At 36.8% G+C, this 15,631-nt stretch overlaps 1 protein-coding gene across 2 annotated transcripts; it reads right to left on the minus strand.

Annotated features, from left to right (window-relative positions):
• Positions 1–1,117: 1,117 nt before the first annotated feature.
• On the minus strand, positions 1,118–15,624 carry RCHY1 (ring finger and CHY zinc finger domain containing 1). Of its 2 annotated transcripts, XM_055434518.2 has the most exons (9): positions 15,402–15,615; positions 13,683–13,802; positions 13,326–13,441; positions 7,252–7,330; positions 5,267–5,311; positions 5,099–5,157; positions 4,981–5,007; positions 3,931–4,051; positions 1,118–1,775 (listed from the first exon to the last, which is right to left on the minus strand). In XM_055434518.2, exons 1-9 carry the CDS (start codon positions 15,489–15,491, stop codon positions 1,647–1,649), a joined length of 786 nt encoding a protein of 261 aa, XP_055290493.1. In that variant the 5' UTR covers positions 15,492–15,615; the 3' UTR covers positions 1,118–1,646. The 2 variants fall into 2 exon arrangements, with proteins under 2 accessions (XP_055290493.1, XP_055290494.1); XM_055434519.2 differs by lacking the exon at positions 13,683–13,802 and having other exon boundaries at positions 15,402–15,624.
• Positions 15,625–15,631: the final 7 nt, after the last annotated feature.

Below are 15,631 nucleotides of genomic sequence, written 5' to 3' on the forward strand. Positions count from 1 at the left end.
AGCTCTTTCGCAAAAATACTCAGATCAAAATAATCTTTATGCCAAAAAGACATATTCTGTGATGGCGTATTCTGCTCTCCTTCACTGTATAATAAATCACCTAACACTTAGTGCCTTAAAAAGGAAAAATAACAAAAGATATCCCATTCCTTCCCCAAATCGAGATCAGCACTCATGCTCTGCCCAGGCCAAGGAAACAGACCAAGGGAGAGAACACAAAAAAAGCAGACAATATAAAGATCTGGGCCCAAAACTGGAAATAAATGCTGCTGCCTTAGTCAGGTAAAGAGATTTCAACAAAAGAAATAAATGTACAAGAAATATGAGGATTTTTAAAAAGCCACTTTCCTTATACACAGGAGATTCAACTAGATCAAAGCTGGAAACATAACTGGTGTTTAATAAAATACCTGTCAATCAATATATACACATTTTACTTCCTATCCAAAGCTTTTTATAAACAAGACTAAGTAGATACTAGGACACTGGTATAAAAAATTTCATTTCAGTTGCTCAGTCGTGTCTGACTCTTTGCAACTTTTTCCCAAGAACAGTATAAAAGGCAAAAAAAAGCTGAGGATCAAATATTTTTGTGTACCATGTTTATGAATTAAGAGGTATATTCAATTCCATCACGAGTCCCTGAAAAAGTTACATTCTATGCCACTTTGACTCATCCATACCTACTTTCAAGCACTGAGAAGAAAGAACCCATCCCATTCACAACAAAGATAACCACTGCATACATAAGAAAAATAAGGAAAAACTAGTCAAGTATGAGGAACATTAGAATCTGAGGGCAGGAGCTTTCATCTCTATTGTTCACTGTTGTCTCTATATTGTCTAGAAGCATACTCAGCACATAATAGCTGCTCACTAAATACTTGCTGACTGAATGAATACATTATTCTTTGAAAAAATAATTTTGCGCAACTAAAACAATTTTTTTCAACGTTGATTGTCTTAAGGCTTAGAAGAGTTCTGTTATTTTACATTTTTCCCATTTACTCTTATGGAAGAATACCTCACAACAAAGAAAAATGGATTTCTTTTACATCATTAGACTATAATGCTCTGAACCAAAAATAAACAACATTGGAAAACACTTTCTATAAAATACAGTTTCAATATATTTTTATTAGCAGTTATTACATCAAAATTCACATTTACAGGATCCAAAGGACTGTCTTAAAAATTCGAAAGTATATATAATTAGATTTTAACAGTAAGATAGAACATATCCTCATTATAGCACAGGCCTTAAAAAGTCAAGGATAATACTGAGAATTAAGTACAGTTCTATCAAGAACTAGAAATGAATTCTGTATGCATAGTGTCACTTAAAGTTCCAAGGAAGTATAAGAAGTCTATGGATGTGAATTTCAGTGGCAAACATCACTGACTTCCAAACAACTGACACCAAAGAAATTTTAAATCAAAACACAAGCATGGTGCCTTTCGTTCAATGTAGAGCTATGATAATTCTATAAAGAGACCCTGAATCCTGAAGTCTTATAATATGCTTTTATGCTGTGACACTAACACAAAACATGTCAACTCTAATGCATAGATTGTGATGCATTATGACAAAAAGATAGCCTTTTTCTATCAGAAAATCCTGATTTTTCCAGTGCAATATAAGCTGTTCATTGCTGATCTATTGAAATTCTACATCTTCCAGCCTGAGCGGTATTATAGGATTCACAAATGTTACACTTCATGCCTAATATATGGAACTGAACTGTAGATCTTCCATTGCAATCATTGCAGAGAATCTGAAAAGAGATGAATTCAAATTAAGTAAATTAAACCTTATCAAACGAAAGTGGTACTGTCTGTTCAAAATAATTCCTCAGAAATCATATTGAAGAGGTATCTTCCTGGCAGTCCAGTGGTTAAGATTTCACCTTCCGATGCAGGGGGTGCAGGTTAGATCCCTGGTCAAGGAACCAAGATCCCACACACCTCACAGCCAAATAAAACCAAAACATAAAACAGAAGCAATGTTGTAACCAACTCAATAAAGACCTTAAAACTGGTCCACATCAAAAAATCATTTAAAAAAACCATACTGAAGATGTGAAAACACACATATGTAAGTCTAAGTATTTCCATAAATAGAATACCTTTTATTTATTCACTGGAAATTGTAAGAGGCTATTAAGGTGGCTCTAAATTTAGAAAATGAAAATGTGGATTTGCACTAAGAAGTCTTATTTTAAAAGTTCCCAAATAACATAAATAGTATTAGTACAAAAATTAACACAGGAATAATCAGATAAACACTTATAATTCAAAACAACACACAATTTCATTATTTTTTCACTGACACTTAGAAAATTATCTTAGTCAACAATTTTTACATATTTATAATATTTTTGCTTGTTAATATATTAAGTTCCGGTCTTAGATGCCTCAAGAATGAATTAAAGTCCCAAAGAGTACTTTCTAAAGTTGAACAAAGAAAAGTTTTTGGTTCGTCCCTAAAACAACAGTAAGATGCCACTTAGGAATTAGTCTCTTCTCATACTGAGATCTTAAAAAATAAAAAAAGGTGTTAACCTGAAAATAAATCAGTACATTACTATGTGAGAAAAATATTAACTTTAGAAAAGCCACACCATTATAAGTAGAAAACATCCAAATTTTCTCTAAATTATAATTTGGAAAGTAACTTTTTTTTTCCTTTAAAGATTTTTCTTTGGACCGTTTTTAAAGCCTTTATTGAATCTGTTACAATATTGTTTCTGTTTTAGTTTTCTGGCTGTGAGGCATATGGGATCTTAGTTCCTCAACCAGGGACTGAACTTGCACACCCCTGCACTGGAAGGCAGGCAAAGTCTTAACCACTGGACCGCCAGGGAAGTCCTCCTGAAAATTAATTAAGAATATGATCTAAATGGAGAAGGTACTCACTTAGAGGATTAAGGAATGACTGCTAATGGTTACAGAGTTTCCTTTTGGGGTGGAGAAATATTTTAAAATTGATGGTGGTTATATCTCCAAGAATACACTAAAAAGCACCGAACTCTCCATTTTAAATGGACGAGTTGTACAGTATGTGAATTAGATCCCAATAAGGCTGTTACTTTAAAAAATGATCTAAACAGAATATAGTACGCTATAGCCTCTAGTAAAACATAACACAACTATCAGTGTTACAAAAATGATCTTTAATCGACCTAACAGTTATCCACACAAATTATGAAATGCTCCAGTGTAAATTACACAGAAAGTCATTTTTATTTGACTTTGTTAAGGGGTTTTTATCTTTTTGTGTAGAAATATCTGAAGATTTTTGAAAATTTTTATGTCCAAAAATTATTAAAGCACCAGAAAGCTATTTACTTTCCAATTCTAATCTGTAAATGAATATGCTATGCTGAGACTAGACAGCAGCACATCTCAATTAATGGAGAAAAGATGATCATTTTCCACAAGACTAAAAGCACAGAAATACTTCTTACATTTTAAACTGCAGGCTAAGACCAAATTAAAAAGTCTTAGAATATAAAGCATGATAAACGTTAAAAACCAAAAAGCAATCTTCAAAAAAAAAAGTAAACATGCTTGCCTTAAATAAAATTTAAAATTAAAACATAATCAAAATAAAATAGCAGATCAATAATCCACCTCTACTCAGTGATTATCAATTGATTCTGTTAAGTAATAAGTAAATAATTTAGAATGAAGTTTTTGCCTGCCATCTAGTGTTGGCAAGTATTCCACAAAGATAATCTTAGATTTTCTTTTTTCCTCTGAGTTCAGAATAACTAAAATTTAAAGATTATTTGATTCCTCCCATTAATCATCACGGTGACATCTATGCTGAAATAGTACTTTTCAGACAGATTTGAGCAAAAGGGCAAAAATAAACATGAGCATCAACAAGGAACCTGAAAAGTCTTTTTAGGCATTGATTCTACTCACATCCACAGTCATGTTCTGATATTCTGAGGGCATCGGAGTCTGTGCCACCTCATCATCCAGTTGTCTCCAGTGCCTACTCATATCTAAAACAGAGTGCATACACAATGGACATCTGTAGTTTCTAGGAGATATAAAAATATGAGTTATTTTCCAAGTATTAAATGGAGAGTGTATCAACTCAGGCTAACTGGTACATAAACCATCTAAAACAAGCATTATTCTATACTTCAAGACCATCTCACAAACCTTTTCAATTAAATCCTACCTATACCATAGGGTATTTTTTAAACCTACTTCTTTTTCCTCAGTTCTATAAAGTGGAGAGGAATTTCTTACGATTCTTTGTAGAATATACACAATATATTTTAAAAACCAATTAAACTGCTTTTTAGCTGAACAGCCTCATTTCTTAATATATTCAAGCAAAGAAAAGATTGTATTCCTTAAAAATTATTCAGATCATGTTATTTTCTTTCTAAAAATTCTGAAAATGTTCCCTTTTATCTGGCTCTTAAAATTTCTGCTCATCATTTTGCAGGACCAAAATACATTTCCAAAATTTCCTCTTTTCTAACTATCTGCATCTCACTTTAGCATCCTTTCCCCACAACAAAATTAGCATTAGATAAATGTTGGTAAGAGTTTTAGATTTTTTGGCAACTCATCATAGTGGGCTAATAAAACAGCTAATAATTTTGAGCAACATGTCTCAGCATTTTTATTTTTTACAACACTATGATTGTCTCAGGCAGAGACCAAGCTCTCCAGTTAGTAGCCAGAGAATGAAAGGTATCTGTCTCAAATTGCAAATGAGATATGGCATAACAGAAACATGAGGACAAAGGCAAAGTCCAGTGTTTCTCTCCCAACATGCTCTGCCCCATTTAACAGTACTCATCTACCCTACCCATCCCAAAGGAAATATCCACTATATCCAAATATAGTATAAGTAACTGGGAGGTTTGCCCATTCCCTTCCCCACTCGCCTGCAAAATAAAAAAAACAGACATCTTACAGTAACAATTTTTTATAATCCCATTAAACACTCACTCTTTCAACATGTCTTCATAACACGTTCTGAAAGAAAATATAACATTATTTTAATAAAGCAAAAAGTATCTCCACCATTTCCAAACATTTTTGAGGAAAAAAAACAAAGTTACTTTACTTATGTAAAAGATGTCCACATGGCAAGACGCGAGCAACAATACGAGATGTGTGAATGTCCTGTAAAAGCAAATAAAGAAGGTGGTTAATTACATGAACACAATATAAATACCCAGTATTTTAAATTCAAAAGGGGATATTTCCAAAGCAAAAAATATTTTAAGCTCACCTCCAAACATATTGGACAATTCTGCCGGGAAACATTTTCAATACACTGTTTAAAAGCAAAATTAAAATTACCAAAAGTTTAACTAGATGTTAATTATATAACCATAGCATTAATAACAAAAACTAACAAAAGAAACAATACCAACTTACTAAATGTAATAATGAACATTAACATGTTTCTTGTATGTCAAACAAGAACTGAACAGTTAACTCTCACAACTATTTCAGGCTTTGCACATTACCTGAAACATTAAGATGTATTGCCTAATACATCTTAATTATTCAAATTATCTTCATTTTACAGATAAAGAAATAGTAATAGTTCATATTAAAGAGATTTTACTACATGCCATATGTCAAATTCATTACCTGTATTATCTCAATTAATTCCCACAGCACTGAAACACACAATTATTTACCCCATTTTACAGATGAGGTATTTGAGGCCTGTACATGCATTCAAGTGTGCTCAGTCATGTCCAAGGCTTTGTGACCCCATGGACTGTGGCCTGCCAGGCTCCTCTGTCCATAAAATTTTCCAGGCAAGAATACTGGAGTAGGTTGCCATTTCCTTCTCCAGGGGATCTTCCTGACCCAGGGATTAAGTCCACATCTCCAGCACTGGCAGGTAGGTTCTTTACTAACACTGCACAACCTGGGAAATCCCTCTGAGATCTAGAGAAGCTAAATAACTCCCCAAATTACATGCTATCAAAAAATGGAAATACATGTGTGCTCCAACAGGCTGCCCATTGAACCTGAGTTCTTAACTTGACAAGACAAGGTCTGATTAAGTGTGATGCAGTAAGAGAAAGCATCAAGCCATAAATGATACCCAGTTTTTTAGCAAACACCTGAGTAGATGATACCACCACTTACTAACACAGACAATAAAAAATAACCAAGAAACAAAACAAAACTACCACAAGAGAACTGAGTATATAGTTTTCTAAAGACAACATAGCATATCTAAAGGCAACACAGCATAGTTAATCAGCCTAAACTCAAGTCTGTAAAACCAAATCCAATCTTTTATCATCTCCTACAATCTATTAATAAAGTACTTAAAGCCAGGACTAAAATCCTTAGGAGTCATCTTCATTCAGCCCCCATTCTCTCTCCCTTATACTTATCACTATATTCCCTATTTTCACTGTTCACCTCAATTTCTCTTATTACCTCAGTATTTTAGGCTAGCTATTACCTAGTAGGGCTTCCCTCGTGGCTCAGTTGGTAAAGAATCTGCCTGCAATGCAGGAGACCTAGGCTCAATTCCTGGGTGGGGAAGATCCCCTGGAGAAGGAAATGCCAACCCACTCCAGTATTCTTGCCTGGGAAATCCCACAGACAGAGCTGGGCAGGCTAACAGTCCATGCGAACGCAAAGAGTAGGACACAACTGTGTTAACTAACTTTCACTTTTTCATTACCTATTTATCTTTTCAAAAACACCCTCATCAGATTCTCCATTCTCTCAATTCTTGGACAGAATCAGTACTACAAGCGATAGCTTATTAGATTTTCTCCTAAATAATGAAAAATAATTTTTAAAAAGCCTAGGACCATGATATAAAATTTCTACATCCAAGTTAAAAATATTTTTATTGAAAAGGAATACTGAATTATCTAGGAATGCTATATTAACAAAAGGTTACACTGCTCTGTATTTCTCCTGTACCATACATTTTAAAAGCTATTCTCAAAACCAGTTCCAATGATAAGAATCCACAGGCTAATTTAGAGGCTGTCTACGTTATACTAATAACTGATGTTAAGTATTATTACACACTATAGAGAAGAAAAGGGAACTGTAGATCAGATATTCTAAGGTCTGTACTTTAGAACACTTACTTAATACCGCTTAAAAATAAAAAGCAACATGACTATACTCAGTAACATCTGAAAGTTAGCATGCTTTTAAACAAATTAGGATTTTAGCTGTTTTCAAAAATAAAACTTTTTAAATCATACAAACCGAAGTACATACCTTGTGCTTCCCTTGGAGATTCATTGCAAGGCATAAGTTACATTTCAAACAGTGGAAAAAATCTTCCTTTGGACCAATCCTAAAAAAAAAAAAGTGAAAATGAAAGATTACATATGTTTTTATTACATATTTACTCATTATATGTAAATTCAGATTCACTATAAACAAAGTTCAAACCACACTGAAGAATATGAGGTGAATCCCTACCTCCCCATCATCATTCCCCAAATGTAAGCACTACAAACAGAATGGTATCTATCTGAGTATTTTTTTCTTCTATAAAACTGCATACACACAACATACAGATACACATGCTTCGAGTTTTATTTTTTACATAAATGGATTCTGTCTATCCTGTTTTGCAACTTCTTCACTTAACAGTATTCCTTGAAGAGTATTCTATGTAACATAAAGAACCACTTTATTCTTCAAAGTTACATAATATTAAATGATATGGATATATCTTAATTTTTTAATATTCTTTTATTGATAAAACTTACTATCTTTAGCTAAAGCAATGATACAATAAATACCTCTTATAGACATCAGTCAACTATATATTGATAATTTTTCACAAAATTCCGAGAAGTGGAACTGTACGGTCAAAGGGCAGTGCATCATCAGTTCTGATACTGCCAAACTGACCTCCAAAGATAGCACTAATTTATACTCCCTCCAATGTGTAACAGCACCCACGTTCCCCACACCCCAGCCAACACTGGTTACCTATATGACAAATAAAAACATCACTTTAACTTGAATTTCTCAAATGATACACAGAGCATATTTTACTATTTATGAACCATTTGGACTTCTCTTGTGGATTGTCTGTTCACGTGCTCGGTTCATTTTTCTAATAGGGTATTTGTCTTCTAAAATTTTAAAGAAGCTCTTTAACTCAAGTACATACTTAATTTACAATAGTATATTAAGTTTCAAGTATGTAGCATATGATTCAGTATTTTTATACATTATACTCCACTTAAACTTACTGCAAAATAATGGCTACTGTTTCCCTGTGCTGCACCACCTGGGAAGCACACTGTGCTTCCTTAAGGCAGCTCACTATAGTCAGTCCTGTCCGATTCTTTGTGACCCCATGGACTATAGCCCACCAGGCTCCTCTGCCCACGGAATTTTCCAGGCAAAACACTGGAGTGGGTTGCCATTTCCTACTCCGAGGATCTTCCCAACCCAGGGATCGAACCCACATCTCTCATATCTCCTGCACTGGCAAGCGGATTCTTTACCACTTAGCACCAGTATATTCTTGTAGCTTATCTATTTCATTGACAGTAGCTTGTATCTCTTAATCCCTTACCTCTATATCTTGCCCTCTCTGCTTCTCTCTCTCCACTAGTATCTACTAGTTTGTTTTCTATAACTAAGTCTGTTTCTGTTTTGTTATATATATTCACAAAAATTTTTTTTAAAAGATCCCACATATAAGTGATAATATACAGCATTTGTCTCTGTGACTTCCTTCACTAAGCATAATACTCTTTAGGTCCACCCATAATACTGCAAATGGCAGAATGTCATTCTTTACTATCCTGAGTAATATTCCAGAGTGTGTGTGAGAGATAGTGTGTGTGTGTACACTACATCTTCTTTATTCGTCTGATGGTGAACACTTGCATCGCTTCCACATATCGGCTACTGTAAATGATGCTATTATCAACTCGAGCAAATGTACCTTTTTGAATTAGTGTTTTCACTTTTTTTGGATATGTACGCAAGAGTGGGGGCTTCCCAGGTGGCACAAGAGTAAAGAATCTACCTGCCAATGCAGGAGACACAAGAGACTCGGGTTCAAATCCTGGGTCAGGAAGAATCCCTGGAGAAGGAAATGGCAACCCATCCTGCCTGGAAAATCCCATGGACAGAGAAGGCTGGCAGGCTACAGTCCATGGGGTTTCAAAGAGTTGAATAAGACTGAGCACGCAAGTGCACACACACACATAGCACCCCAAGAATGGAACTACACATGGTATCATATGATACTTCTACTTTTAATTTTTTGAGGAACCTAAATTAAAGGAGTTCTTTATATATCCTGGCTTCTCTGGTGGCTCAGATGGTAAAGAATCCATGTGCAACGCAAGAGACCTGGGTTTGATCCCTGAGTCAGGAAAATCCCCTAGAGGAGGGCATGGCAACCCACTCCAGTATTCTTGCCTGGAGAATCCCATGGACACAGGAGCCTGGTGGACTACAGTCCATGGGGTCACAAAGAGTCAGACACAACTGAGATCAACACTTTTATATATGCTGGATATTAACCTTTTTCACTTGTAAATATTAAAATTAATTTTTTGGTATGCCAACTATCTTTTTCATATCTTTTGTCATACATTCATTTTAATTTCTAGGTAATAAAAAGACATGATATTTCAATTTATGGCTTATGCTTCTGCCCCTTTTTTATTATTAATCTTTATATTTTTTTTTGAAGGATAAAATTGCTTTATAGAATTTTGGTGTTTTCTGTCAAACCTCAACATGAATCAGCCATAGGTATACATATGTCCCCTTCCTTCTGAACCTCCCTCCCATTTCCCTCCCCATCCCACCCCTCTAGGTTGATACAGAGCCCCTGTTTGAGTTTCCTGAGCCATACAGCAAATTCCTGTTGGCTATCTATTTCACATAAGGTAATGTAAGTTTCCATGTTACTCTTTCCATACATCTCACCCTCTCTTCCCCTCTCCCCACGTCCATAAGTCTATTCTCTATGTCTGTTTCTCCACTGTTGCCCTGTAAATAAATTGCTCATTACCATTTTTCTAGATTCCATATATATGCATTAGAATATAGTATTTATCTTTCTCTTTCTGACTCACTTCACTCTGTGTAATAGGTTCTAGGTTCATCCACTTCATTAGGACTCAACTGCGCTCCTTTTATGGCTGAGTGGACTTTGGCCACCTCATGCGACGAGTTGACTCACTGGAAAAGACTCTAATGCTAGGAAAGGTTGGGAGCGGGAGGAGAAGGGGACGACAGAGAATGAGATGGCTGGATGGCATCACCAACTCTGTGGACATGAGTTTGAGTGAACTCCGGGAGATGGTGATGGACAGGGAGGCCTGGCGTGCTGTGATTCATGGGGTCGCGGAGAGTCGGACACGACTGAGCGACTGAACTGAATATTCCATTGTGCATATGTACCACAACTTCCTTATCCATGCACCTGTCGATGGACATCTAGGTAGCTTCCATGTTCTAGCTATTGTAAATAGTGCTGCAGTGAACAATGGGATACATGTTGTCTTTTTCAATTTCGGTTTCCTCAGGGTATGCCTCTTATTTTGAAAAAACTTTTGAAACCGACTGATCATACTCTCCTATATACTTCTAATAATACAGCTCATGATTTTTATATTTTTCTTTCATCCATTTGAAATCCACTATGTAGAGTAAAGGTAAGACTGCTAGTTGTCCCCAAATTTCTCTTATCCTCTTCCTGCACAATATTAGCTGGGCACAGGGCTGTACTGAATAAAAACTACTTCCCACCTTCCCTGGACGTGTGAACAGAAGAGACAAATGAGAATTCTGTCCTGTGCCCCTCGGAGAAAAGGGTGTCCCTTCCCTTCACCTATTTACCCCTTTCCACTGACAAGAATATGAGTTCTTTTAAATTGTGTAGACAAGGAAGTATCTTATGTATAGCAGGGCAAAAATAAGAGAAACCTGGGCTTCTGTTTAACTAGCTGGTTCAGACTTTTCCCTGAGAAACATAAATGTCTTTTTTGAGCCACCTGTTATTTAGCATTTCTGTTACAACATGCTAAAACCATATTCTAATGAATACATAGAATTTTAGTAATCAATTTTTTGTTTCCTGAATGGATCATCAGTTATCTTAGTACCTGTTCTCCTGATCTGAAATGCCATTTTTGCTATAAATTCATATGTTAAATATGTGAATCTGTGTGTGTGCACACGCACGAACACACACACACACAGTTTTTCCCTTTATTTGTCTATTCCTATACAAAAAATATACCATTTAAATTACTCTCACTTTGTCATGCTTTGGTTATGTGGAAAGGCAATCCCCTTGTTCTTCTTCCTTTTCAAAATCTGCTCAGCTCTGTATATTTTCTCTTTCAGATGAAATTTACAATCAGTCTGTCCAATTCTACAGGTAAAACCCTGCAGGAGACTTCCACTACTGCCCAAGACAGAATAACAGACAAGAGACTATGTACCCTCTTACCTAAAACTATTACCATGCAACCCAAACAAAACGTATGAAACAAGTTTCACAGAACATCAAGCAATGAAAGACAGCGACCTGTGAGATACAGGAAACAAATTAAGTGAGCCCTAAAACTGCCCTAGTTTATTGCCTAGAGCACTTTCAAGCAGTAGGACAAGTTGGAGGAACAAAAGCACAGCCAGAAAGACTTGCTGATGAGAAGATGAGCTGAGAGTCCAAGGAATCCAAGACCGTTGCAGCTCACGGGACAGAGTACCAGAGAGGACAGAGCTGCACAGGGGAGCCCCTCAAGTATTTAGCAGGATCCACATCAGCTCATGCGTGGGAAGAAGCCCCCCAAGGCCAGGGAGAGAACCATTCAAGAAAACTAGAAGGAACAGTGCTCAGCACTCAGATACAGTCAGTATCACTGTTTAGTCCCTTTAGCTGGACTGGAAAACCTCAGAATTCATGGGGTACTGGGCTCAGTACTCAGGAAGGTACTGCCTCAGTGGTGAGGAATAATTACTCTTGGAATAAGCACACCTCCAGATCCATCTAACAAATTATAAAAGCAAGTCCCAGAAGTACCAAACTGTTCAAAGTAACTTAACTGCATCCCAAAATAAAGCTCAAGAAGATTTGCAGGAATATGAAAAGTTCCCAACAAGGTAAAAATCACAATGTCTGGTATCCAACAATGACCAACAGTCACCCAAAAGGCAGGAAAACCAACTGAAAAAATAATTGAACAATCAAAATCAATCCAAACTGACAGAGAGGTTAGAGTTAGCAGAGAAGATGAAACCAATTATTATTACTACATTTTACATGTTCAAAGAGTTAATACAGATGTAAAAAATTTAAAAAGACCCAAGTCAAATTTCTAGACATAAAAACCAGAAAAGGGGGTTTGCTTATGATTGTCACATCTTTTGGTGTATTTGTTATCCTTCCTTAAAAACAACTACCTTAAGGGACTTCCCTGGTGGTCCAGTGGTTAAGACTCCAGGCTTCCAACACAAGGGGCACGAGTTCAATCTCTGGTCAAGGAGCTAAGATCTCACATGGCACAGCCAAAAAACAAAACACTACATAAAAATGGAAAGTGATTTAAAATTCTCCAATAGAAAGGAGGAGAAAGGACTGACATAGGACACTTGGAGCTCCAACACTGGTCACAATCTAATTCTTAAAAACAGTAGTTCAATGTATTAGTATACTTTAAAACATACATTTGTTACATATATGCTTCTGGACACATCCTAACACTTTAGGATTTTTAGAAAGAAAAAAATTCCTATACACCAACATGTCAACAGTAGCTTGTCAGTGGGTGGCTGGACTGAAGACTATTTTGTTTTCATTCTACTTTCCTGTGTCATCCAATTCTTAGGCCTATGTTGATTTTATAAAAACTTGTGATAATTTTTTAAACTAATTTTCAAAAAGGAAAAATCTACCCTAATTTTCTACCTCAGCCTCCTACAAGCCACTTCACATAAAAGCATAATTTCTACCCCAAATTTAAAATTTAAATAGCCACACAGTTGTTGATGGGCTAGTTAAATGATGAAGGCATGAAGAAACTTTTAAGGCAATGGAAATTTTTTTTAACCTTGATTTGTGATGATGGTAACAGAGTAGACATATTTGTCAAAAGTTACTGAACTGAACATTTAAAATTAATGCATCCCATAAGATGTAATTCTGAAAGTCCTCTGTCCATGGAATTCCTCAGGCAAGAACACTGATGTGGGTAGTAGTCATTCCCTGACATAATTATATTCCAATAAGATGATTTTAAAAACTATTATTGCTAAGATATATTAGAAATAATTTAAAAAGAACATTTTACATACAGTACCTACAAATTCCACAGTTTTCACAATGATACTGTTTCTTGTCTTTGTCAAACAGATGGCACACACTGCAATAATATTCTCCAAACAATGTGCTACACTCCTCACAAGTTTGTTGTGCCTAAAAAACAAAAAGTAACTAAAATTATACAATTTACCAAAACATTTTGAATTACTAACTTAAACGTCCAGATTTTTTCTTAATGTACATGCAGTTTTATCTTTACGTGTTTTCCTACAATTAAACCCAAGACACTGCATACTTTAAGAGCTAAAGTTGTATTTGCAATATTCTTGATTAAATTTCTAAAACCACCTTAGTACACGTTTAAAAAAAATAGAAATATATAATAAAATCTTACACGCTGAATTTTTTCACAGTTTATGCACTGCACTTCCTTTACTTTAAAGCGATCTAGCTGATGATCTTCACTGTTATCATGACACAATCGGCAAGTATAAAGCTTGTCACAGCAAGGTGCCTAATCCCCAGGTGAGAAAAAAACAAAAGTATAAGAAGCAAGACAAGGTAAGTTTGAAATAATGCAAAAAGAAATTTCTTTCCTTCTCCTCCTCCTGGAACAAGGTCAAAGGTTACAACCAATGGATCATTTGGTAAACTGATAACATAACATCTCACTGTTTTCCCTTCAACATCTAGGTCTCTATCAAGTTGAACACAACCTTACAGTTCAAAACAGAAGAATTATGAAAGATGGCCGTCCCTAAACTGAAAAGTTAATGCCACGATACCCTAAACTCATCCTCAGCATTAAGTAGCAGGCAGACAATTTCTACTTAAGACATTCCAATTAAATTAATTTACCAACTTTAACGCTGAAGCATTAAATACTATAATGATTATATTTTAATCCACTTAAGTTTACCACACATCAACTCTGTGTCTTAAAAGTCTGGAGGACACAATAAACGTAAAAGACAGTCCTTGTTTTCAAGATTGGCAAAGACTGCCAGTTGTCCAAGACAAGAAAGTCGACTCTCGCCTTCTTCCTGGACACGTGACTGCCCAGCTACACTACTGTTTCCTTGCTGTTACTTGTGGTCAAATGACTTAAGTTCTTAGCAACATAATACGCACAGAACAAAATCTGTGCCTCTCCTGGGCCTGCGTATTAAGAAGCTAGCATACCTCTTCCCCCATGCTCCCTTCTCCCTTTCCACCAGATGAAACCTGGACATGGCAGCAACCCAGTTGATGACTAAATGCCCTCAAACATGGTTAATAACACAATAGAGAAAATATGTCCAAGGACTGGTCACGTGAAACAGCCTCATTATCAAACTAGATCATTCATTCACCTTGAATTGTGAGGTAAGGAGAAATAAACATTTTATTCTTTAACTCACATTACTACTGGGTCTTTTTGTTACAGCACCTTAGCTTTACCCTAACTGCTGCTGCTAAGTCGCTTCAGTCGTGTCCGACTCCGTGCGACCCCATAGACGGCAGCCCACCAGGCTCCCCCAACTAGTACCTCAAAAAGTCTCTAGGCCAGTAAGCTAACCTTGTATTATACCTTCCAGTACACTGTGAACTTTAAGATCCACTCATTTCTGAAGACTTCCTATAACACAGTTCATTCCTTCCGCTTACGTTTTCTGCCTGGCAGACTTAGGCATACTCACGCTAAAACGAAGCTGGCAAGCTACAAAACTTACTACAGGAAATGAAAGTGTATTCCGAGTCTCCACTCGCTTACCCGCCTTCCATTATTTCATCACACACCTGAAAGTGATCCTGGGAAAAGCCAGCACAGGCCCGGGGCTGCCTCTGTCTACTTCCAGCACCAAAAAACTAAATACATGAACCCCCTGATAAGGTAACAGATGGGCAAAGCCAGGTTTTTGCCAAGCAAGAACTCTGCTTGCAAACTACAACACAAAGGTGGGACCAGTGGTCGCCTTGACAAAACACGCTCTTTATTGCAAGAAGCCAGTCAGAGGTGAAGTTATCCCGACAATAGCTTAGCCCGACAACAAACTCAAGCCCAAGTTTCACCTCCCGGTCCACTCCACCCCCAGCCCGGCGGAAGCTCTTAAGAGCCCAGTGAAATCGTCACCTTCAGGAGACATCCCCTGTCATAGTGCTCGCAGCCCCGCCGCCTTTGGGCTTGCCCGCGGGCGCCATCTTCCCGCGCCGAGGACGCCATCACCTCCACCTCCCCTCCAACTCCACGACCCCTTCCCCCAGGCCAAAAGCTACGCCCAGAGCAGCAGCGCCGCTCTAGCCCACCCCGTCCCAGCTGCGGCGGCCCCCGGAGCCAAGATGGCGGCAGGGCACGTGACCCGG

This window comes from Moschus berezovskii, chromosome 5 (genome assembly GCF_049115385.1).
Source record: "Moschus berezovskii isolate FMDL1 chromosome 5, NW_MosBer_1.0, whole genome shotgun sequence".
Taxonomy (NCBI): domain Eukaryota; kingdom Metazoa; phylum Chordata; class Mammalia; order Artiodactyla; family Moschidae; genus Moschus; species Moschus berezovskii.